The sequence below is a fragment of the Phaethon lepturus genome, unplaced genomic scaffold, assembly GCF_000687285.1.
Source record: "Phaethon lepturus isolate BGI_N335 unplaced genomic scaffold, ASM68728v1 scaffold37071, whole genome shotgun sequence".
NCBI classification, from domain to species: Eukaryota; Metazoa; Chordata; class Aves; order Phaethontiformes; family Phaethontidae; genus Phaethon; species Phaethon lepturus.
The window spans coordinates 15,580-41,756 of NW_010519847.1; the positions used below are offsets into that span (position 1 = coordinate 15,580).

Consider the following 26,177-nt stretch of genomic DNA (forward strand, 5'->3'; position numbering starts at 1 on the left):
TATTAATATTAACATAATTATTAATATTAACATTCTACAAACAAGCATACAGAAATACGATTATATATGTAAAATATGTTTTTACAAAGTCATAAAAAGATATCCAAATTGTCAACTTTTTCTTCTTTCGTATGCAGTTTTTCTTTCGCTTGAGTGATTCCTACAGGATGCTTCCCGACGGGCTCATTTCCCAAGCAGTGCCCAGTGCTGAGGAGGGGCTGTTCAGTGTTTAGGAATTACTGCCACAAACAGGAAGCGTTTCATGCTTTCTATTCACAGTTACTTGAGGAGGGAAAGGACATGGGGCCCAGGGCAAGAGCTACTTTGTAATGGGAAAAGAGAGCTGACGTGGCTTTTGGTTCTACCAGTTCATTGTATTCGCCGTGGAAAGCAGGCGGCAGTTAAGTACGTGGGAGATTCAGCTGGAATAGGCTGACTCCTCAGTGACAGAATAAGTAAATTATGAGGTTTCACTAACAACAAAGTCCTAATAATTAAATCTAAATTAATATAGATAATCAATATGTCTCAAAAAAAAAAAAATCCAGAAAAAAAGCATGTTTACAGGGACAAATGCTGCTTAAGGTGAGGAGGAAAAGCCATTATATTTCACAATATCTGAGTTACAGCAATGCTACATTATTTATGAGACAGCACCTCTAAAGATATGATGAACAGTTTTAGGCACGAGTTTTCAGCCATGATGGGCCATGCAAAGATAAATACAGAAAACTGTGCTATTCTCCAGATCCTTTAACATGTATTTTGTTCAAATCATGTAAAACAGAAAGGCTACTTGACAGATGAGATTGCTGACTATTGAAAATGCATCTCCTCAATTGCTATATAAACCAAGGAATGACTCGAATCAGATTTCTAGCCCCTTCTTCAAGAAGGCGTCAAAGCTTGCTGCCTCTCTGCTGAATTACAGAAAGCTGTTACTTTTAGATAACTTCCTGTAATTTACCAGCAGGATCTGCTCAGCGAGCGCCGCAGTCAATGTGCTTTTCCTTTGCCTTTCTTTGTGGACAATGAAGCTTCTCTCTTTCATGAGAAATGTTGTAGTCTGACATCAACATGCAGTGATTGAGTTCTGAGTACTAAAATTGAAATTTTTTTCTTTTCTTCTTGCCTCTTTTTTTTTTTTTTTTTTTTTTAGAAGATGGGAAATTCTTACGCTGGTCAGCTCAAGACTACACGGTTTGAAGAAGTGTTGCATAATTCTATTGAGGCCTCTCTCCGCTCAAACAACTTAGTTCCCAGACCAATCTTTTCTCAGTTGTATTTGGAAGCTGAACAGCAACTGTCATCACTAGAAGGTAGGAAATGGTGGCATTTATATTTCTGCTCAAAGACAATTCTGCTGTTTGCTCTCCCAAGGCTCAGCTCACACATTTCAGATCATAATATAAAAAATCAGAAGTATTTAAGGTTTTTCTCTGGATTTTTTATGTTCTAAAAATATATATATTAGAATTGGATTAAAAATACAAACTGCATTATCTTTTATTTTGGCAGAATTAAGCCACTTGTTTGCTCAGATTTATCAATATGCATAAATTGAAGTATTAGGAATTGTTCCATTAAACGTGTGGAGGAATCACTGGAGATTTGGAACATAAATCTGTTATATCCTATAATCTACCATACACTGCTATTTATACAGTAAATCATGGCAAACACATGATAGATTTATAAATTATATATCCTAAGACTAACTTTAATTGTGAAAAAATACAGCAGAAGTATTTTTATTTTTTAAGGATATTTATAATTACTTTGGGCATAATATTTTTAGTTAGTCTGTGGTTGAAAAGGCAAAAATTGCAGATGTGTTCTCTTGTAAACCCTGCACAAATTGGTATTTAACACATGGGATGTCTCACTGAATTTTTGTGTATGTTTTGTGTGCTTTCTGTGTTCAATTTGCTCAGTCTTTTTTTTTTTTTCTTGGAAGTAGTGTAGTTTAAATGAACTGTGTGGATCTGATAAGCAAACTCATAATACAAGTTGGTGTTTTGGTGTGGTGTTATGTGTAGAAGTCTCGTGGTTTTCAGTGATTTTACTGGTCTGTGCAGAACACTGGCATGCTGGTGCAAGGTTATGTTTAATAATTTCATTATTGAGCCATTTCTGTCACAAGGGCGGTGTTTTATTTCTTTTGACCAGGTCTACTTCCCCTGTTATACTTTGTTATAGATGGCTTAGATTTATATGTAATGAAAAATGCATAATGGTTAACAATCCACGGTAACAGAACAAAAAAAATATCAGCCCAAGAAGTAGCATTAGTAGATAAAAGTATTTTGCACAGATTAAACTCTTTACTATTACCTCATGGTAAAAAAATCCTTGAAAAAGTAAATCTGCTCACAGCTCACACATCAATTAGTCACTTCTTCTTGGTTTTTTTGTTTGTTTGTTTTGCTAATATAGGACATAACGATGAGTATACATTAATTGTTTAAATATATATGTTGCTTATTCCTTACACAAAATGATCCTTCTATCAAACCCTTCTATGAGGATTTCATAAACTTTTCCACGGCAACCAACTGTGATGTCAAAAATGGATTATGACATCAGTTGGGAAAGATGCTACAGGAGCAGATGCATTGTTCAGGAATAAAAGTGCTATTTCACACTTCTGTAACTTCTTTCTTTCAAGGCGTTCAAAGACCTTTCCAAACCATGAGGGGCTGATTCTGTTTTCTTTGCAGTTAATGGAAACAGTATTGAACTGTAATTAATTAAAAGTCTCACAACAGCCTGGTGGAGAACATTCCTTTCATGAAAGTCTCAGATGAGGGGAGCTCTGAAGGGACCTGTAATAGAGCTTTTCCTAGGTTGTTCCTCAGGTGGGAGGTCTGCAAGCTGGCACGGTGCACTGCAGCCTTATCATAAATTGTAATTTCCACTTCTAGCAACATGAATCCCCATGCTCTGAGGGGCAGGAGGCATCTGAAGCAGAGAGCCATCCTTGGGGTCTTGTGTAAGTCCCTGTCCCCGCCTCTGACTGTTGTCTTTTCTTGGCCCTGGCAATGTGACCTGCTGATATACTTGGACTATCCTTGATCATAGCTGCCTGCTGTTCCTCAGTACAGCAAGAGGTTCCTTGTGGTGAAGCAGACATGATAAAAATAATTTAGGCAAGGTAGTGCAGTCGGTCAGTGCAACCCAAGTGTTTTGGCTTTCTATTTTGTGGACTGATAACGCATTATAGATGCTCAACGTACCATTTGGCAACAAAACCAGCCACTGGTAAATAAGGCTGATATTATGGTTTTTTGTATCTGATGATGTTACAATATCAAAATTGCTAGAAAGCCTGACAATTTAGTATATAGTCAGTTGGAACAATTGGAAATGTTTTTTTTGATCTTTATCAATTCCCTGTTGTAAATAGTCACTATTTTTAGGTTTATATTTTTTGTTTAAAACACGTTTTTCTGTCTCCTTTTGATACATAAATGACTGTCTAAATAAACAAACAAAAAAGTACCTGGCCATTGAGAGTGGCCTAATATGATTACATATCCATCATGGTAATTTATGCCTAAATTAATTTATTTGTGCAAAAGAGACTTTAGTATGCCTGGAGATAAGTTAAAGGAACACATTGGTCCCTTCTGGCCTAGATATTGTATTTTTTGCAATGAACTTGCAAACGCGTATTTTCCAATGAATGGTTTTCCAGTCTACACATTCTAGATTTAAAAAAAACATACGTTATAAACATATGTCTTTATAGCAATTTCTACAATTAGATATGCCTATAAAATTATTTGTAGCTATGTAAATTAAAACTACCACATTCACCTAAGTTGGTTTAGACATAATGTCAGATCTCCTTGGCTCCAATAATAGCATGTTTTTTCATTCTGGTGGGTTTTTTTTTTTTTTTTTTTTTTTTTTTTTTTTTTTTTTTTTTTTTTTTTTTTTTTTTTTTTTTTTTTTTTTTTTTTTTTTTTTTTTTTTTTTTTTTTTTTTTTTTTTTTTTTTTTTTTTTTTTTTTTTTTTTTTTTTTTTTTTTTTTTTTTTTTTTTTTTTTTTTTTTTTTTTTTTTTTTTTTTTTTTTTTTTTTTTTTTTTTTTTTTTTTTTTTTTTTTTTTTTTTTTTTTTTTTTTTTTTTTTTTTTTTTTTTTTTTTTTTTTTTTTTTTTTTTTTTTTTTTTTTTTTTTTTTTTTTTTTTTTTTTTTTTTTTTTTTTTTTTTTTTTTTTTTTTTTTTTTTTTTTTTTTTTTTTTTTTTTTTTTTTTTTTTTTTTTTTTTTTTTTTTTTTTTTTTTTTTTTTTTTTTTTTTTTTTTTTTTTTTTTTTTTTTTTTTTTTTTTTTTTTTTTTTTTTTTTTTTTTTTTTTTTTTTTTTTTTTTTTTTTTTTTTTTTTTTTTTTTTTTTTTTTTTTTTTTTTTTTTTTTTTTTTTTTTTTTTTTTTTTTTTTTTTTTTTTTTTTTTTTTTTTTTTTTTTTTTTTTTTTTTTTTTTTTTTTTTTTTTTTTTTTTTTTTTTTTTTTTTTTTTTTTTTTTTTTTTTTTTTTTTTTTTTTTTTTTTTTTTTTTTTTTTTTTTTTTTTTTTTTTTTTTTTTTTTTTTTTTTTTTTTTTTTTTTTTTTTTTTTTTTTTTTTTTTTTTTTTTTTTTTTTTTTTTTTTTTTTTGATGCCTTTTTATTATTGATGTGTTTCCTCTCCTCCAGACGTGGCAAATTCATGTAGTGCTTAAAATAGTCCAAAAACATTATCATTATTTAAACAAACCTCTTGCTAGATTTTTCATTTTATCAAAAAACCTGCATTTTGCTGTGCTCTCACTGGTCCTACATTCCTAATGAGGGTCTTCTAAAATCTTCTTAATTTTCTTAGACTTTGGAATTGAAGAACATATCTGCAAATGCCAGTAAACGGTCAGGATGTTCAGGAACATTCTGGGAAAGTGTATGAAAAACTCTGCGATAGAAGGCAAGGTTATTTGACTCTAATAGGTTTAGATTTCTTGTATACCTCTGTTTGCCTAGTTATTACCATATAAACTGCAAATTAAACCTGTGTGCTGGATTGCCAGTTATTAAAGTCAGTACGTGCAAATCAGTGAGGCTCTTTAATCTAATTCTTCACTTCTGAAATCAAAATCCCATTTGAATCACAACCACATTCACAGTTTCAATTCTCTAATCACATCTGATTTCTCAAAGAAAAAAGACATTTCTTCCATTTTTCTCTTATGCTCTTAGATGCATTTGGGTCCCATCTTTTAGGCCTGTGTATTATGTTTGTGCCAAAGAGGTGTGAAGCTGATTTCAAAAGTTAACGACAAGCATTGTTTTTCCATTAGCATCCAAGTCCTATACCACCGATATCACTGGGACTTCAGTGGGAAAAGGTTGGGAAGCAGCAAAGCAAATGCAGAGCAGCAGTGTGGCAGCTGGCTCCACTGCAGTGTTGTTCTTGTTCATTGAATATTGTTGGATTCAGCTCTGATTGACAGCAGCACCACGTTCTGATGTGAGCTTTGCAGCTAAATTGTGTCTGTGGTTAACTGGTTCCTTCCTTGATCTGCATTTAAGGGAGGCTGTCTGTTCATGGATACAATTATATTTTGTGACCGTTGATTTAAAACCTGGTGCTGCAATCAGTTTGTAGATAATATCAGCCCTATGAATAGTCCCACTTAGGAAAAATTATAAGTATATTAAAATTTTTGCAGAACTTAACTTATCTTTGAATTATACCTTAAGGAGAGAAAATTTTTCCATGTGAAATGTCTTAATCACAAATGTATAACATAAAGGTCTAATAATAAATCCCTCGTGAGAACTGAGACTAATTCCTTAAAGCAAACGATCATGTTTATGGTATCTATGAATAAATTTAAATCCAATAAAACATGGACAAAATCTTCACAGTATGTCTGTTGGTTTAATGGAGCTGTTCAAGTTACATCAGCTGGCTGCCTGGTTGTGTAACATATAACAGAAGAATTATGGTTGTGAGTCCACTTTTGCCATCATCTTGTCTCTGGTTTTGAGCGCTTGAATGTGTGTTCTTTTGGCATTGTTTAAGAAAAAAAGATGTGGAACAGACACATGCAAACAGAGTTCTTTGCAGAAACCCTGCTTTAAAATTAAAATGAAGCAGAAACTGTAGATCTTTTTTTAAAACAAGCAGGAGAAACGCTAATGATGCCCTTCACACAGATGAGAGCAGCTCATTCTCGTGTATTATAGGTATATATTTGCTCTTGTACTTTTTTCAATTTTGACCTGGAAGCACTGTAGCTTGCCTATTTCTTAGTCTCCACTTCTATTTCTTGTTTGTCTGTCTTCTATTTTTTTATGTGAAATCACCTGTTATGGTTAAACAAACCCAACAGTTCACCACCGCCTAAAGGGGAAAACCCACATCCTGCTCCCCCCACTCCTCCTCACCGTATGTTTCTGTTTTCTTCTTTTTCATCAGTTTTGGCATTTTTTGGATCTTCCACTGAGATAATTTAATACATAAACCCAGTAAGAAAACCTGGTCACTCTTGCTTGCTCAGTTAGTTTTCTGCTGGGTTAGCAAGCTGGGATGGCTCAGCACAGGCTCGGGTAAGCTGGCACGAAGAAGAAGGAAGGAACCTCATGGCTGGGAGTATGGGGCAAGCGAGGAGAGCCAGATTCACCCCTTTTTCATTGCATTTGGATGTTAGTCAAGGTTGAGTCATAACACATAACTTACCCCTGACTTAAATAGCAAAGGTGGAGAGCTTCACTTTTCTCTTGTTCACTTCCAGCATTTTTGTCTCTAGACTACACCCTTAAAACAGTTACGTTTAACGTTCTGTCCTTATCTGTGTGCACCAGGACTGAAGTACATCTAGATACTTAAAAGTAAACATACGCTTCAAATCCTCTTCTAGATTGGGGCGTAAGTCTTAATAACCTTTAGAGACAAATCTTCAAATTCCAGATTTACTTTCCTCACCTTCCTCCCTAATTCTCATTTATCCTGTAGTATTTATTTAGCTGATTCTGCAATCATTTCTCAATAAAATAAAAAGCTATTCTGAGGAGGGTCATAGAAAAAAAAAAAATCCTTGATGAATATCCTATGGGATCCTGAGTGCCTTATCCAAAGTCAGTTGAAGCAAAGAGAGTATGTCCAGTTGACACTGAGCTTTGGAGGATGACTGCAGTGTGCTTCATTGTTTTTGTTTCAAGACTAAAAGCTGGATCAACAGAATAACGTAGGAGCCTAACTGCTATTTTACTTTCCAAAAGTAAAGAAGAAATCTTGAGTTGAAAGGATGAAACATACCCAATAATATGCAGGTGAATTCTCTTAACAAGTAAGATATCAGGTAAAAATACTACTTTAGGTAGCTGATGCAGCAAAAAAGCATCTTACAGCAGAGAATCTGAAGAAGAAATGCCTGAAGCCCTCTAAAAAATAAAGCCTACGTCATGTGTTCTTCTCAACAGCATTCAGTATTGCCTCCTAGACTAGCACAGTCCATGCACAGGCTGCTGTGAATCGTCTTCCTAGACATCTGCCTTTCCTTGACGTACAGGGAGCGGCGATGCTTTTCTCAGAGCTCTGGATTCTGGTAGGAGACAGACAGCCTGAGAATTAGGTGTTCTTATCATGGCATCATCTGTGGTGAGCTTAGTTTTAAGCAGGAACCGTTTCTTCAGTTTCCTGTACAACATCAAGGACATGGTCAATGCCTAATTAATAAAATCTGTACTTGGTCTGTATCCAGGATATTCTAAAGTGCTAAGAAGTAATGACTTTGGGTTTATATAGGCTGTTAATATTATAAACAAAGGATACAGTTACACTGTTGTGATCATTAAGAGTTCATACACCAGGAGTTAGGCCTCTCAAAATCATGAGGTTAGTTTAAAAATAATGAGATTTAAAAAAATAATAAATTGAAGCTTCTTTTTATTTGTCCTTCAGGTTTTTTTTACTTTCTCAGGTGCAGCTGGGTTATGCTTTTGAACTTTTTTTTTTGCATAGGAGCTAAAAGCTTTATTTTTTTAATGAAAGATATTCTGTTGTAAGCATGACTGGAAGTTGGAGCTTTAAGGAAACAACAAATATCTTAAGAGTTGGCAACAGTAAAGTCATTGTCAAGAGGAAGAAATCCAGTTTGCTGTAATACTTTCTGTAACTGGGTCACCCTGTTCATTCATTGGTTTGTTGCCAGCATTTTCTGTTGTCTAAGTCATTTATGCTATGATAATTTGTAGCAGGCAACAGAGCAGATAATGAGGAGGAAGAAGAAGAGGAGGAGGAAGAAGGCTCAGAATCAAGTAGTCCTCCTGTTTCTTATCAGATGAAGCCTCCTCCAGAAGGATGTTGCACTACTGATGGTAAGAAGTACAGTAAACATACTGTTGGAAGGCATTTGCCCTACTGAAAAGGGTAGGACTGAGGCCATTTCTCCTATAATTCATCAGAATAAGAGAATCTATATGATACAGGAATCCTAAAAATGTCAGCATTCATTACCTGCCAGACAAAACTGGGTTGCTCTTATATTTGACAGGGCCTTTGCCCAGTGTGTCAGATAAGCATTTGTGGTGGAATGCCTGGCAAGAGGACAGAACTTCTGTTCTCTTAGGCAACGCAACCTTTAAAAGGTAGAGTTTGCAGGCACAACATTTGCTAAAACGAATGTGGTAATTCTTATGGCTTTATCATTACTCTTTTTTTTTAAAGTGTACCTCATTCGATGTTGCTGTAAAAAATACTCAAAAACCCAGGAAAAGCCAGTGAAATTCACCAGGTATTGAGAACTATTATCTCCATTTTTGAATATCTGACCTAAGTTATGATGATGCTAGTAAATAGTCCCATAAATATGTAGGTTGCAAAACATCATGAAGAAAAATTTCAATGTACATTTTCAGATGTTTGTTTGTTTATTGTACTGGTAGCATCTGTTTATTGCTGACCAAAAGGCAGGGAAGAAAATTATCTCTCTGTTTGCCCTTGACCTCAGAGGATACAACTTTGTTTTTCATTAAAAATATAGGAAGTCCTTTAATAAAGATAATTGTGAGTATTAAAGAAAAAAATTGTCACCTTAAAATACGTTTAATTGATTTTTTTCTAGGTTTCTGCCAGGCTGGCAAAGATTTGAGACTCGTTTCAATTTCCAATGAACATATTGAGGTACCATCAGGGTTTTTACTTGTTGGTGCAAAGTCACCAAATTTACCTGATCACCTTTTAGTTTGTGCTGTGGATAAAAGATTCCTGCCAGATGACAATGGGCGCAATGCGTTGTTGGGTAAGTGTCTGTCATTGCAGTAAGTGGATGCTTCTGCAGGCTACAGTTAATAGCTAATGTTTTTTTTGCAGAGTGAGTTCAGTAGAGCTTATTTCCATTCCACATCTACAGTAACGCTCACTGGTGATGCACAACAAGATAACAACTCAGAGCTGGCTATGTTTGCTTTGGAATGATACAAAGTGAGCCAGTTCATTAGAAATGATTCATCACCTTCTATCCATGAGTGCAAGGCTAAAGCCATTGTCCGATCGATCGGTTTATGTCCTAGTTGCTGGAACTGCACATCTAGTAACTGGACTAGTTGAACTGCTGCCTGTCTCTGTTTTAGCTTTCCAAATGCTGACATGGACAGACTGTAGGTCTGTCAAGTGGAACTTTCGGGCTATTATGTACATGTAAACAGTTTGACGATGGTTTGGACTATAAAAATTTATGACCTTTTTGATTTATCTCTTTGAGATAGGTATAATATTCTCCACTGTATTTGAACAATAGCGTGGGTTCTGGATCCTAACCTATGACTTTTTGCTATTATCACAATATAAATAAGTATGAATGATTACAAGTTGAAATTTTTCCTGTATGTGTAATCAGATAATACTGTGTGTTCAAATAATACTGTTTGTAGGATACTTCAATTTCTTGCTTTTTGTCTACTTAAAAGTTTAACTTCTGACATAAAACTAGGTCCTTCTATCTATTATAGCCTTTCTGATGGCCATTAGCCTCATTCAAATCAACCCAAACAAGGAAGATCTGCAATCATGAGAATGACTGAACTGAATATTAATGTTATTAAAATGGCATAGTTTTTCTATTGGGAAAAGTGGTATACAAAGGGAGGGAGAACTCTTTTTTTCAATCAGTCAGGCACTCTTGGATTCTTATGTATTATTTTCTTAGTTAGGTAACCAAAAAATGATGCATCATATATCTGTACCAGTATGAGCTTTAAATAGCAAAAAAGAAACATTTGTCATGTCTTTTAACCAGTTTCTTTAACCAAGAGTGAGGGATATGATGTGAACTCCATTGTTATCTCAGTTTGAGCAACTCTTCAAGGCATTTGGGATGACAGTGTAGTGTGAAGGTGCATAATGGGATTCTATGTACAGTAACTTCTTTCCTCATGTGATCTTGCAGAGTTGGGTTGCTCACAGTACATTTGAGCAGTGATTGTAAAAGAATTAAGAGGGTTGTAAATCACCCACGTGTTGTCATTTTAAAGATAAAGACAGGAATGTTGTACCACTCAAGTCATTCAGTGCTAGCACTATTAACAGCTTAAGCTACTTAGGCTGTTAGCAGGGAGGAAGTACTGTATTTGTTAATTACATGCTAAACAAGAACAGAAAGAGGCAACAGGAGCATAACTGGGAGGTTTGTATGCTAGTACATCCCCAGCTTGCTTATTTAACACATTTTAGTTTCCTGAAACCATTTAAATGCTTATTTTTGGTGGCTGTTATACACTTAACCAGTGAATCACATTCTTTTGCAGAGAGTTTTAGTAATTCTGTATGATGACTTTTATTTATTCTATAACAAGCTTAAATATGAAAGAACTTAATACTTTAAGATCCCAAGTCTTCATCTGGAAGTTGGAAATGAAATAATGTTCCTGGGCCCTAATCTAATGAAAAAACACGATATATCTTATTGACATGAGGATAGCATACTATTTGTACAATAGAACATACTGTAGATAGAAATGATTGTTTGATTCCGGTTTTCATACACTGATGCAAGTCAAATCAGAGTAAGTAAAATTAGAAGCAGACATGAATAGTCTCATGGTTTCAGACATGTAGTGAGATAGAAGATGGGGCCATTCTTCCTTCAAATTCTGTGTCTATTAGTATAAGACACTGACCTCAATCTTGTGCTAGATTTAAGTTGAAAATATTACATATGAAGAAGGGAAGCTCTTTTTGTTGTCTTGCTTTCAAAGACAGGATAAAAGGCTTATTTTTGGTATTAAGTTCTCCTTCAAACATGTTGGCCTTTTGAAACAACATGGACAGTGGTCCCTTCAAGCCTTTCTAAGTTTACAGAGAAATTGAATTGGATTCAATTCCTTCTGCAGAGAAGGACTTCGGGGTACTGGTGGATAGAAAGCTGGACATGAGCCAGCAATGTGTGCCTGCAGCCCAGAAGGCCAACCACATCCTGGGCTGCATCCAAAGCAGCGTGGCCAGCAGGTTGCGGGAGGGGATTCTGCCCCTCTACTCCGCTCTGGTGAGACCTCACCTGGAGTCCTGCGCCCAGCTCTGGAGCCCTCAGCACAGGAAAGACATGGACCTGTTGGAGCGGGGCCAGAGGAGGCCACAACAATGATCCAAGGGCTGGAACAGCTCTGCTGTGAGGACAGGCTGAGAGAGTTGGGGTTGTTCAGCCTGGAGAAGAGAAGGCTCTGGGGAGACCTTCTTGCAGCCTTCCAGTACTGAAAGGGGGCTTCTAAGAAAGATGGGGACAGACTCTTTAGCAGGGCCTGTTGCAACAGGACAAGGGTTAACGGGTTTAAACTAAAAGAGAGCAGATTTAGATTAGATCTAAGGAAGAGATTTTCACCATGAGGGTGGTGAAACCCTGGCCCAGGTTGCCCAGAGAAGTGGTAGATGCCCCATCCCTGGAAACATTCCAGGTCAGGTTGGACGGGGCTGTGAGCAACCTGATCTAGTTGCAGATGTCCCTGCTCACTGCAGGGGGGTTGGACGAGATAACCTTAAATGTCCCTTCCAACCCAAACTATTCTATGATTCTATGATTCTGTGATTCATTTTTAACTGAAATGAGCTGTCATCATGAGTCAGAGTATACTTTTGGTATGGCTTATTGGTGATATAGGCACATCGCTTGTAACCCTTCAACCCCATTGTTTTTTCTCTTAATATATTAGGTTTTTTTATAAGGCAGCTGTTACTCAGTTCTGTAGGTTTTTTCCAAAATAATTTATTTGAAGGGAAAAGACACTAATGAATTATCCAACAGTTTCCTGCTTTCTCGTGGTCCGCCTGCATATGTTCATGAAGATGCTTGTGGAGCGTACAAAAATTCTGAAAGAAAACCAGAAATATCTTGGTAGTTTCTGGGCCAGCTTTTGACTTATGCTCTCGTTACCATTTGGGGCTGTTGATATGCCTCTGGGGCATGTGCCAATTTATTGATTATGCTAATAAGTTGTCCCACCATCAAGGCATATGTGCTTATGATTTGAAAGTTATTTCTGCTGGAGGTTGTTTTGGTTCTTTGTTTTTACAATTGATGTATTATTCCACAGGAAAAAAAAAAAAACATTTTCTGGAAAAGACTATATTTTTGGCAAGCAAAAAGTTTTCTGTGTCTGAGCATGTACCTGGTATGCTTCTGTTAATCAAGTTAAATCACAGGTTTAACTACTCTGCAAACCAGCTTTTTACCTTTAGGAAGCTGTTTCTTGGGGTTTTTGTGTCCTGAAGGAATGCTTAGATGGAGGAAGCACTTCTGTGATAGTGCAATATTTATTGTTTCCTAATAAAAGCAGTTAACACGTACCACTCCCAAAGGTTTTTTCTCTTTTGGTTTTTTTTTCCCCAGTTCTCACTCTTAAGGAGAGTCTTTCATAATAAACAAAGCAGCTATTCACCCATCATTTTCCTTCCGAAAAGACCAAACAGCTGCCCATTTTCCTAGCAGGGAATAAGAAATCCTTTTTTTTTCAGTGGGTCTCTGAGGTCAGAATGACAGAGGAAAAGATTAGTTTGCTTGCATTGTAGGCTGTGTGTATGATGAAAACATTGTAGAATAAAATACTGCCGCTGCTTCTGTTAAAATGTACAATGTTCTGTTGGTCTTTTGTAACAGTAGTGAGTTTCCGTACAATGGAGCTCCCCAGCCTGACCATATTGATTTAATTTGTTTTTTTAATTTAGGACTTCAGTCTTCAAATGGAGTGGTAGTAAGTAGGAGGGGAAAATGTGGAGCATTTGTCACTGTTTGTGTGCTTTTTCTTGCGAGTAGGACTGAAAAGAAGAAATACTTTTGCTGAAATGTTGAAAATATAATCACTGTTTGTCTTAAGCAAGCTGCCAACTTTCCACAAAAATATTAATGTTAATTAAAAGCCTGTTATTAATTTAAAAGAGAAACAGGAAGAAAATTTTCTACCAATTTATGAACTATTAGGTTATGAAATATTAGATGGTTATCCTTCCACCCTGAAGTCCTTCCTTTATCCTTAGCACAAGCTTACTGTTGATCCAAAGGAACCATCTCCCCAGTGAGAAGGTAGGTCAGGTTTCATACCCTTTTAGTCCAAGGTCCTTCTTCTGACCACAAGGTCCCTACTGTGGAAGAGCTTTTAAAATTATGAACAATTGATCATTGTGATGTGAGCAAATTCAAGCAAATGCATATGATAAAACTCCAGATACAATCCAGTACCTTCTGATTAAACAATCTTCAGAGGGTAACGGCCTTAAGTCAGTACTGAACTGAGTTGGATATGAACTTGTGACCTAAAGGTGAAAGGCTTTTAGCCCCTAAAGTCTGGGCATTGATTTCTAATTCTCTTGTGAAATCAATCCCATGACATAGATATATTGAGTCACCTTATGGCTGCCCCGACTCCCCTGACCTTTGTCCTCTCTATAATGTATGGAAGAATATTTAATGCAGCTTGTTTATGAAGGAAGCTGTCCCCTCTATCAGGTGCTGCCTCAGACCATGGCACGCGAAAGGGCATGCAGAGAAAGGAGGAGGATGAAATGTTTGGGTTCTCACCATTACTCAGTCTTCTACATAAAGTGCTATGAGCAAGGTTGGCAGAGGCCTGCAATGAGTAATGACTGAACAGCATTGGAATTATAAGATCACGCTGTATTCTATCTGTGATGTCAGGGCTGAGCTGTACTAAGGAAGCAATGGCCGTCATCAAAGACACTATCAGTCAGAACAAATGGGATGAAAACCAATGTTGACAAGGAGCTTGCAAGAAAGGACTCTTCGTCTAACTCGGAGGAGCTGGGGAAGCTTGAGTGGAAAGATGACAGTTTGACTTCAAAGGAAAATTAGAAAATAAACTTCTAAAATATTCTCCAAGGACTTTTCAAAACAAGTGGACGATTTAGATCTGTTTAATCCTTCCTAGGCCTCACCTGTATGCTGTACGTGGTGTAAACTAATTTTCCAGTAGACATCACAGAATTAAAAACAGTTGATAAGGGCAAAGGGTTGTTTCAGGTAGATGTTATTGCTAAATCTGGTTTAGGCTAATGGTGATTTACAAGAGTTACCAATAGTGACTGATCTAAAGTTCACATGAAAAGATTTTATGTCCAACGTCCAGCTTTCTGTTGGCCAAATATTTCTACCTGTGGTTTTGGCAAGTTGCTGGACACTCTCAGCAAAATGATAAAACCTCAAAAGTGTACAGGTACTTCTATTTTATTTTTGGAAATGGTCCCTTCATGCTTGTATTTGAAAACATGTAAGGGCTTGTAAGTGGCAACCAGGCAAAAACTGCAGTGCTGCTGGTCATGCTCAGTGTGCTGCCAAATGTATGGGAAGTTTTCATTTACTAGCGGAAGCATTTTTCATGATTTATTAATCTGCATAAAATGCATGCAAACTCTATAGCTTTTGCCACATCCGTTCTAATTTTGTTTCCTTTTGTTGTTGCTTTTATTGCAGCTACTGAAGGCTCTGTGATGTTAGACAGATGCTTTTGTGCTGGCTGATATAACACAGAGGATTCTGCAGAGTCATGACTTGTCCTGATTTTATGAGTCATAATGTCCTTTATCATCCTACCGACTAGGATCAGAGAGATAATAGGCAGCTTTCAATAGTCGTTAGCCACTTGCTCCCATGGATACCAGCCCAATTTCCGCATGAACTTAGGTTTTTAATAAATTCTTCTGAGCCATTTGAAAACTTATGAAAGTGCTTGGGTTGTAAACCAAGCAACAGGTGTTTACAAACCATTATATTTCAGTGCTTTTATTTTAACGGAAGGAAAAAAAGTATTGGCCATTAATTTGAAAACTTAATTCGCCTGAAATACGTGTTTGACATCATCATTCCCATTAATGGCTCTTCACTTTATCTACCATATTATTGACCCCTTACTCCAGTTATACTATTTATTTCTAATGTTATTATCCATCTGTTATGTGAAATGCATTTCCTTTATTTTATTTTTGCCACCTTTCAATTCACTGAACACACCTTTTCCATTTAAATTCCTGTGATAACACATAAAAATGTACATTAGATATGACTAAAATAAAAGAAAACGTCATGCTTCAGGTCCCGCATAGGGAACAGACAGAAAATTTCCATGGGGAAGATGATAATCTAATCACACACTGTAGGATTTCTTTGTAGATAATAAGTGTTTTTCAGACAGCTGCACTGGCCTGATGCAAGATGAAAATTTCGTAGGAAATACTTTGGAAAACGGACAAAAAAAGTTGTTTATGAATGAAAGGCAGATAGTCAGCTGTGCAAGGAATGCCCTTTATTTACAATGATAATGACATCACCATCATGAGCCCTTCTTTGAGGCTCAAACTGTGTATCAGGATGAGAGGAAATGGCAGCATCCCTGGAAATGCCCCATCAAGCCTAAGTACAATAAGCTTCTTTATGTGCAAGGACTATGTCTCTGTCGTGTCTGTAAAGTTGCAGACACTTTTGTTTCTGTCCTCATAAATACTTTGAACTGCTGTGAAGTGCTAACACGGTCCAGCCATAATTTGAGAAAGCTACTTTAAATTAATAGCCCAGGAAGGCTTTAGTATTTTTTTTCTCTCTAAAAAAGCATCTGTAGTAGGAACTTGGTACTTAAATATACTTAGACCTAATTAAATATAATAGATTAAATGTACTTAATTTTTTGAAACTTAATTGCATGCTTAATTTCAATGAAAGCTGAAACAGAAGTGAAGCATGTACTTTTGGTGGTGTTGAATAGGGCTGGTGTTAAGCATGTGATTCAGTACTCTTCAGTCAGAAACTTCTTGGTTTAACGTTTCACGGGTAGGTAATAAATAGGAATTGTGGTCATCTGGTGGGAGAAAATTAAAAATATGGCCTATTTTAATTGTTCTGTAAATGTGGACCTCTGTTTTTGCAATCTGGTAGCCAAAGTGCAATACAGTGGACTTGATGTAATATTTTTTTGGAGGAAAATGCTAATAAAAAGTTCACACTGTGAAAAAAAAAATAAGTACAGCTTTTCTCCAGGAAAGAGTCGTGTTTGGATGTTATTAACAGGGGCCTTCCTATCTCATCGGATTATGTGTATTGTTTATTTTATCAGGCTTCTCTGGCAACTGTGTTGGCTGTGGCAAGAAGGGTTTCTGCTACTTTACGGAATTCTCAAATCACATTAATCTTAAACTGACCACTCAACCCAAGAAACAGAAACACTTAAAGTATTATCTGGTCAGGAATGCACAGGGAGCTCTGACCAAAGGATCTGTAATCTGCTGGAAAGGGGCAGGTAAGACAATGAAGCTGTCTTCCTCGAGCTCTGGTTTTCATCATCCAAGCTTAGCTATCGCAGGGACTGGCGTCTGTGTAAAACCTAAGACAGAGCAGTTGACAGAAGGACTCTTCAAAGCTAGGTGATTACTAGAGCAGCTGTAAAAAGCAATTGAGTGACCCAGTGTGAGGGTGGCATGTCTGAAGACATCGGTTCCTGCCTTCCAAGCGCTGTAGCCTCTAAGTAACTCGTGTGTGAAATTATCAGCTCAAACACGCAGAGAAAAAGCAAATGCCGCTGGTGTCAGGGGATAAGAAATTTGTTTTTTATTAAGATTTCAGAGGCCGGCAGCCTTCATCCAGCACCTGCTCAAGCACATTGTTCCAACTGCCAGAAAGTTCGGGCCCCTCGGGAAGCACCTCAAGCGAGCCGTCCCCAGCAGCCAACCCAAGTGCTCCAGCTGGGACCCAGCAAACAGGTACCCCCGAGGAGGAACGCGCCGCGTTCCCACCGACGCCTACTCTTCTGCGCGTGCGTATTTGTGCGTACTTGACAAACAAATGAGCACGCTACCACATAAAATAAAGCAAGTTGAATAGACTTAGAGGTATATTACAAAAAAAGAAAGCGATGGTACTTTGAAGGCTTCTCGCTGTCCCTTTTTCCCCCCTTGGGTTTATGTAGAAAAAGTTAGCCAGGAATAAAATAGGTGTTCTGCAGCCTGCTCATAGCTGAGGCAAACCAAATTTTTTTAAAAGCCATTGTTTTTAAAGTTGCTGAGAATAGGCATTACATTCCTCCAGCTGTTGCTTGTCTGGTCACAGATAACAAATGTTACAGGAACCAGTATCATTTCAGCTTTTTCTTCTGATTCAGTCTATTTTATGTTATGACCTGAATCCTCTTTACTGAGGGCATTATATGGGCATCAGCTTAAAAGCTTCTGAGTTTTTTCTTTGGCTGAGAAAAGTGGCTTTAATATTAAAAAAAACAAACTAATGATCAGTATCTGTAACTTTTTCTTTTGTATTAAAAATTCTTTCTGAAACATTTGCTTTTCCATTAGCTTGACGTAAATAAAAGGTGATGGATGATAGAGGCGAGCAAGAGTGATTTCTCTGAGCTTCTTCATAATGAAAACAGCTCTTTAGTGTCTTGTGCCTGTTACGGAGATTCACACAGGAGAACTGAGGCACATCTGTGCTTATATTCTTCCTGTGAGATAGAAATCTGTTAAATAGTTGTGATCTGGAATACTGGTACCCCTCCGGAACAGATCGTTGATCTCTTTATAATAGCAGATTGGCATTTTTTTTGTCAGAGGTTACATATATAAAAAAATGTACATTTGTTACAAGCATATTAGGCTTGAGGAAAACCTCTCTTTTTAATGCAGCGCAGTTAAAAAAAGCCTGGCAAGAGGATGTCACATTGGAAGGGAGGCTGAGGGGATTGTTAGTAAATTTTAAACCTTTCTCACTCTTTTAGTTGGTTCTTGAGTAAACTTCATGTAAGAGCTAGGGTCCACCTGCAAAGAAGCTAATGGGTCTGACATATGTATTTAATGTGAGAATCAGATTTTACCCAGGCACTTAATCAGGAGTCAACAATAACCTGGCATGAGATCAGAAGTGGGTTTGTTTTATTCAGCATTGCAATCACCCTGAGCAGATCCCGATGGCTCTATTAAAGTAAATGATCAGGTGATCAGTTTATTATATTACCTCAGGATCTTGATCAAGAAAAGTTTAATGTAAATACTTTGCTCTTTTCTTGCCAGCTGCAGCCATAGATCACACCCCTTCAACAGCAGCGTTCAGCTCAGCTGTTTTTAATGGCAAGGAATCGCCTAAACAACAGTTGGTGAAAAATAACCTGTCTGCTCTGACAAGACCTTCCATGTTAGGTATTTGTATGGTTTTGTTGTTTAATAACCCTAAACTCTATATTCCATGCGTATAATAGAAGCATTAAACAAATGTTATCATGATCATATTTTCCTGTATGAATAGAAATTACTATTCCCTTCCAAGTCCTTTTTGATGATAACGCTTTTTTTCTGTGTTAATTTTCAGGAAAAAAAATGTTTATATGTTTTCAGCCATAGCTTTGTTACAGTTCAGGTTATTAACTGGAAGTTTTTCTTCCCACTTACAGTTCATTCATTTAATAGAAGCACAGACTAGATTCTGAATCCAGGTTCTTAAAGAACGTGTCAGTTTGAATCGATCTCACCAAAAGGTTTTGTGAAGGAAATTGAGAAAGATTTATAAGATTTATATCACTCATAGGATAATTCCTATGTTGCGGTTCACCTTGGGATGGAGCACTAGACTTCGGCAACTGGCTCCAAATTAAAGAAACTGTCCTCACTGCACCTTTATTGTCATGGTTTGTGTTAATTCTTTTCTGTCACAAACGGCATTCTGTGTCACTGGCTTGTTTAAACAAGAAAGTTAGCCTTCACTATGGCTAGAAACATGCTATAGCTCTATTTTAGAGTAAGTCTTCCCAAGTTTCCCTGCCGGCACCAAAGCCAAATTCTTTCTCTCTGCCCATTCAGGTTCTTGATCTCTTTCTTCCATGCAGCAACATATTCTTGCCAATTCGTTTCAGATGGATTACTTTCACATATCAACATATCTGCAGGAAAACATACGGCATTTTCAAATAAAAATCTCTTTGTATTGCTCTATCTTGCGAGTTTTGTCACAGCATTATGCCAGGAAACTAAATACAAGAATGAGTGGAACAAATGGCTAAATCCTGCCCTCACGTGGTAAAAGTTTAAAGGACAAAGTCATCTTTGAAAGCCTGTACGTAAGGTTCTTCTGCAAGTGAACAATCTTATTCTAAATCTGAAAACTTCCGGGTTATTTTGAATTTTAATACCTTTTGGCAAATTAACACCCCCCTTTTTATATAAGATTCTTACTCTGTCCTGAATTTTATGTGGGACTAACCATTCTTCCAGGAGATATAGCCCTGACAGTGTGAAGTAATGTTAAGACCTCTGCATAGTCATGTCCAGAAATAGAGATAGCTCAATCCTGCAAGATGCTGAGCAACTCATGAAGGACCATTGACTGTCAATAATTAGAAATACTTGACGTTAGTGGAAGCTTATCATTCTAGGAGTTTGCATGAGGGCACAAGAAGATTCAAGAAATAAATTATGAATCATCAGGAACTCCTAGAAAAACTGTAAGAAAGTTACGTTTTTACAGACCAAGCTGTTGGAGCTGTGTGGATAGTGCGAAAGTGCAGAAGTAAATTGCTAGGAATTAATTTGGAATAACATAAACCCAAAGATTGTAATGAGTTAGAAGTGGCAAAAGTCTTGTAAATGGGAAAATTGTTGAAAAGAACTCAAATGTTTATTAATATTACCCTGAAACCCTTGAGAATGTTATTTTGCAATAAGCTACATGAAACACTGTGTCATGTGTTCAGAAATAAAAGGAGCAAAATGCCCACAGTGTTGACTTGAAAATATTAACACTTACAAGCTTTCTTAGAACACGTCTCATTCTTACTGCATTATTCTTAGTACAGAATAAACATTGGTATAAAATAAGTGACATCTACCTAGATAATTAGCAGTTCTCTGCACCAGAGAGTTCACAGAAATTTAAGCAGAACATAGCAAAGTAAAATAAAAACCATAAAAAATTATTATATTAATGGAGTTGACCCTGTCTACCACAGTACTTGGTGCACACTATCTATCGAAACGTATTGAATGACCATGCACAAAACTGAATACATTTTATTCTAATACTTTTCTGAAATATATTACTGTTATTCAGGCACTTTAACAAATTCAGGGCCTCCAAAAAAGCGCCATAAAGGTTGGTCACCAGAATCTCCATCATCTACTGAAACTTGGAACTTGCAGCTCAACCCACAGGCTCCAAACAGAATTAAAAATGGTAAGCTATACCCAAGGTAATGATAATGTTTCATTAGTCAGAAAATAATGGGGGAAAAGAGGCCATATTTTAAAGATGCAGGCAGATTCATATGAGAGTTTTGAAAGGTGTTCGATACCTACATGCTCGCCTACATTTATGTGTAGTTTGGTTTCTTTTTGAGGCTCTGAGCTTAACTCTCATTAGGATCCAGTCATTGAGTCAGTATTAAGAAATCCCAACAGGTGCCTGTGTCCATCTTAAGACACCAATACACCTTTGGGATATTAAAATTAGTGTCATAACTCAGGTCAACGTACCATCCATTGTTTCAATTATTTGTCACAACAGTCTTGGCACTTGGATTTTATAGTCTAGGTACAGACTAGAGTGACATGCAGTGAAATAAACCCACTTTCCCAAAAATGTTTTCTTTTAATGTGCTATTGTTTAAATTAAAATTGCTATAAAGAAGTTACGATTGTGGAAACATTGAATCTTAATTTTTTCTTTCTTGCTATAGCAAGAAAACTTGTTTAGAAACGTTGAAACTAAATAGATCATACAAAAAACACAAATCATAACTATTTGTGATATCACATGTCTCTGTATTCTTGCATTCATAGCTGGAACTGTTTTTTTATAAACATTTTAAAATCTTTAGATGCATGTGCAACGTTCAAGGTTACAACAATATAATTACTCCTCCAAGAAAGTTAGCATAATAGTATGGGTTGTAGTAACAGCTCATGAAATGTGTGATGTAACTGTAAAAAACATTTAATACTGATATCAGATATGGGTATGAGATGATGTTGAATAACTTTTCTTTGAGGAAATCATTAATAGACCTGATTCCAGTAATAATATGTCTAAAATCTTAGATGGAGGAAGCCTATCGTCTTTACCACATTCTGCTTTGGGAGGCCCAGCCTCATCTCCAGTGGTGGGCTCAGGAGAACCGGTCTCAGTTCCTGAAAACTTGCTGAAAATCTGTAAAGCAAAGCCAGTTATTTTTAAAGGTAAAAACTCCACCCCCCGAACAAGACCTTAAATCTTTTTTGTAAGAGATGTAAAGATACGTCCTACTGCTAAACACTGCTAAAGCTGTCAATTTTAAAAGGTAAACCTATTGAAGCTGTTTAATGCATACATTGCAAATTATGAAATCAATGTAATGTGTACAAACTGTTTATTTTGTAGGTCATGGAAACTTCCCATACCTTTGCGGGAACATTAATGATGTGATAGTGAGCCCTTTGCTGCACACCTGTTACAGAAATTCACAGTCTTTATCTAGAGCATATGAACAATACGGCGCATCCACAATACAGCCTATTTCAGAGGAAATGCAGCTCTTACTGACTGTCTACTACCTTGTTCAACTAGGTAAGATTATTTTCCATCCAGATAGACTGAAATGCATATATTACATACCAGCAAATGAGAAACGCAATATTAGGGCAGGACAATATTAAGGACGTGATATTAAACTATTTCATTCATGGTAAAGAAGCAAAACTATTTAATTAGCTCTTGAAGACCAGACAGATTGAAATATAATCATACAAAGTTCATCTTCTCCTATAATCTGGGATCTCAACAACTAAAAATAAAAAAAGGAAGAGAGCTGTAATTCACTGCTCTTGCATACAGTCGATGGTTTAGAAGTATTATGCTGAGACAAGCAGCACTCAACCTCTTAAATATTTCTAATTACTTATAGAATTATAGAATCACAGAATAGTTTGGGTTGGAAGGGACCATTAAAGGTCATCTAGTCCAACACCCCTGCAATGAGCAGGGACATCTTCAACTAGATCAGGTTGCTCAGAGCCCCGTCCAACCTGACTTGGAATGTCTTCAGGGATGAGGCATCTACCACCTCTCTGGGCAACCTGGGCCAGGGTTTCACCACCCTCATGGTGAAAAATCTCTTCCTTAGATCTAGTCTAAATCTGCCCTCTTTTAGCTTAAAACCATTACCCCTTGTCCTGTTGCAACAGGCCCTGCTAAAAAGTCTGTCCCCATCTTTCTTATAGACCTTTCTTCTTACTGGAAGGTTGCAACAAGGTCTCCCTGGAGCCTTCTCTTCTCCAGGCTGAACAACCCCAACTCTCTCAGCCTGTCCTCACAGCAGAGCCGTTCTATCCTTCTGATCATTGCTGTGGCCTCCTCTGGACCCGCTCCAGCAGGTCCATGTCTTTCCCGTGCTGAGGGCTCCAGAGCTGGACGCAGGACTCCAGATGGGGTCTCACCAGAGCAGAGTAGTGGGGCAGAATCCCCTCCCTCGACCTGCTGGCCACACTGCTTTGGGTGCAGCCCAGGATACGGTTGGCCTTCCAGGCTGCCAGCGCACGTTTCTGGCTCATGTCCAGCTTTTTACCCACCAGTACCCCCAAGTCCTTCTCAGCAGGGCTGCTCTCCATCCCTTCATCCCCCAGCCTGTACTGACACCAGAGGTTGCCCCAACCCAGGTGCAGGACCCTGCACTTGGCCTTGTTGAACCTCATGATGTTCACACAGGCCCATTCCTCAAGCTTGTCCAGGTCCCTCTGGATGGCATCCCGTCCCTCAGGTGTGTCAGTCACACCACTCAGCTTGGTGTCATCTGCAAACTTGCTGAGGGTGCACTTGATACTCGATACTCAGGTTCCAATTATGGCAGCTTTGCTTGAGTATAATGAAGGCACTTCAAAAAGAAGAATTTGGTTCACATCTTCTAAAAGAAATAGAGACATGTATGCATAAATCTGAAATATGATCATCTCTAAAAAAGTATATATTTTGAAAAAAAATTGTTTTTAACTCAACAGTTTTGTTTAGTCGTTTCATAATGCTTTCTTCTTAATTTATTTTTAGCCTCAGACCAGGTCCCTTTGATTGAGGATTTGGAACAAATATTCATGCGTTCGTGGCGGGAATCACACCTGTCTGAAATCCGACAGTACCAACAGGCTGTTCCACAGACCTTTCCTCAAGTGCCCAGCCAGATCGCACCAGTGACCTCAGCCCAGCTGCCCTGGCTGGCGGGTCTCGCAGCTAGCTCCTGTAATGATAGTGTCCATATCATTGAGTGCAGCTACTCTCTGGCTGAAGGGCTTTCAGAAATGTTTAAGCTACTCATTGAAGGAAAATTAATAAAGACAAACTACGTGGTGATCATATGTGCCAGTAGAAATCGAGCCATTGATTCCTGCATTGTGATAACAGGTAAGATCCCAAGGGTGTATCTCCAGGCAAAAGGAAGTGATTCAATGCTATGAGTTTGGTTGGAGTTTCAAAAAGCTGCCTCAGAAAGAAGAGCTTTGACTAACAATTAATGGGTTTTGATGAACCAGAGTTGATGCTGCACAGTTGAGTCTCCCCCAGCAAATCACGTTCTGCCTGCGTTACCTGTTTTCTCACCAAGGCATCCCAGCCAACACTACTACAAACAAATAACAGCAAGTTACAGCACACACGGTGCATAAAGCTCTCCTGCTCTGTGTGACAGGGATATTACTGCAAGCAGGGCACTGAATATTTTCCTAGCTTCTAAAATATGGTCTTTCAATGTTGTTCCCTTCAACAACCTATTGAGGGCTATGCTGATAATTAAATAAATTATTTGAATAGCCATTCAAAGATTCATTATGACTGTAAGGTAGTTGACAATTCCTTTGACTATTTATATGGTCTTTTTATATACTGTATTAACAAATATTTCCTAAACTGGGAAAGAAACACAAAGAATTACGAAACATGAATCTATCATACAGGTGTCTGGTGCACTCTCTCTGGGAGAGAGGAAAGACTAATTTCTGCCATTTTTGTGTTTGTGGTATTCATTTAGCTGGCTAGTACTTTCGTTATGACTTAGAACATCTTTAACTTTAGTTTGAAGTGCTTTCAAAATTACTTTTTTGTCTTTTAGGAAAGTATCAGGCAAGAGTTCTGTCTGAGAGCATGCTCACTCCTTCAGACTACCAAAAAGAAGTTAACTATCAGCTGGTCACAGGGAAAGTGGAAAGTCTGGGGTCCTTCTTTAGCACACTCTGCCCAGGTACCTAACAGGTTATAAAGAGACATGTTTCCAAGTCCCTGAAACTTTTAAGTAAGTCAGAGAAAATAGCTGTGCTCATTACCTCTCCAGAAACAAAACATTATTAGAAATATATAAAAAATGCAGGACAAAGTTGTGAAAGTACATCTGAATTGAAATTCCTCCTAAAAGTGTCAGTTTCTAAAATCCCTCAGTTTCATAAAAATATGGCAGCAAATAGCTGATCATATTAGTCTTAGCTGTGCAAATCCACCCATATATATATACACATATGCAAGTCCACATCCATATGAATGTATAAATTCTTTAGCCCTAAGCACAGAATTCATGTAGACCATGATAGAACAGAGTCATTTTATCAAAGGTAGGATTTGCCCTTTCAACTTCCCATACTGTGAACTTGATCGTGATGCCTGGGAAAGAGAGGAAAATTGCAGAGAGACAGGGTTACTGGATCATGTTTTAACTGAGTATACTGAGCTATACTACAGGCAGGATTATCTGGGGATAGATCCAGTCACATGGAAAGTTAAACCATATCACACAACTATAGCAAATGTAGCATATTTGTCAGTGTTAATGGGATGTCATGGTCCCCTTTGCCATTCACTGCACGTCAGTAAATGTGTACTTAGGTCACAGGAACCCTTCTGGATGTGTCATGATATTTTGAGCGGTCACTTAAGAGAAACTCATTTTCCTTGAACCATCATGTAGTTGTGTTAGTGTTTCTGCTCTTAGTATCTTCGAAGTATGATTCTCAAAATCACTTTTGCTATTGCTATTGTTTGAGCAGAACAAGTAAATGAGCATCCTAAAAATAGTTGCCATCTATATCCACTGGATTGCACTTCATGGGGCAGACGCTGCCTTTCAGAGCTCAGTGCAGACATGTTCAAACATCTTTTCAACTGTTGATAAAATACTACATACTCAGGACAGGCATATTGTATTCTCTGCATAACTTTCATCTGTAAGCAGGGCCCCTTGCTGAATAGAACAGGATATATTTGCAGATATATCTGAGCAACCTGATCTAGTTGAAGATGTCCCTGTTCATTGCAGGGGGACTGGACTAGATGACCTTTAAAGGTCTCTTCCAACCCAAAGATTCTATGATTCTATGATTCTATATGCATTGTTCAATAAAACATACTGTGCTTGCTGCAGCATTGTACGTAGCTACAAAACTCATGTTTTTCTTTCACTTGAGATTGAGTATTTTTCTTTCTGTATCTCAAAAATGTTAAAGATTTAAAAATATTTATCAGATTTTCCAAAGCTTTGTGTAATCCTTATTAGTGAACAATATAGCTCCATGATCTGAATATAAACTAAGACAGTTTCATGTCTTTGTTGTTGCTGATTTGCATCAGGGCTTGAGGTTAGTTTTCTACCATCCTCCATAAATGCCCTAGCCAGTCGTCTGCAGAGCTGGTCTGTCATTCCCTGGCCTGATTTGCATTTTATTAGTGAT

The 26,177-nt window shown here is 37.1% G+C and overlaps 1 protein-coding gene across 1 annotated transcript in view; it reads left to right on the plus strand.

Annotated features, from left to right (window-relative positions):
* Positions 1–1,162: 1,162 nt before the first annotated feature.
* Positions 1,163–26,177, plus strand: part of GREB1 (growth regulation by estrogen in breast cancer 1) — a gene marked incomplete at its 3' end in the record, with an annotated part of 38,453 nt that continues 13,438 nt past the window's right edge. The window contains exons 1-11 of the mRNA XM_010297180.1: positions 1,163–1,319; positions 8,228–8,350; positions 9,097–9,273; positions 16,580–16,762; positions 17,079–17,222; positions 18,525–18,650; positions 20,554–20,676; positions 21,540–21,677; positions 21,859–22,044; positions 23,518–23,868; positions 24,572–24,700. Coding sequence (XP_010295482.1) covers positions 1,163–1,319; positions 8,228–8,350; positions 9,097–9,273; positions 16,580–16,762; positions 17,079–17,222; positions 18,525–18,650; positions 20,554–20,676; positions 21,540–21,677; positions 21,859–22,044; positions 23,518–23,868; positions 24,572–24,700 — 1,837 coding nt within the window. The remainder of the gene's footprint in view (positions 1,320–8,227; positions 8,351–9,096; positions 9,274–16,579; positions 16,763–17,078; positions 17,223–18,524; positions 18,651–20,553; positions 20,677–21,539; positions 21,678–21,858; positions 22,045–23,517; positions 23,869–24,571; positions 24,701–26,177) is intronic.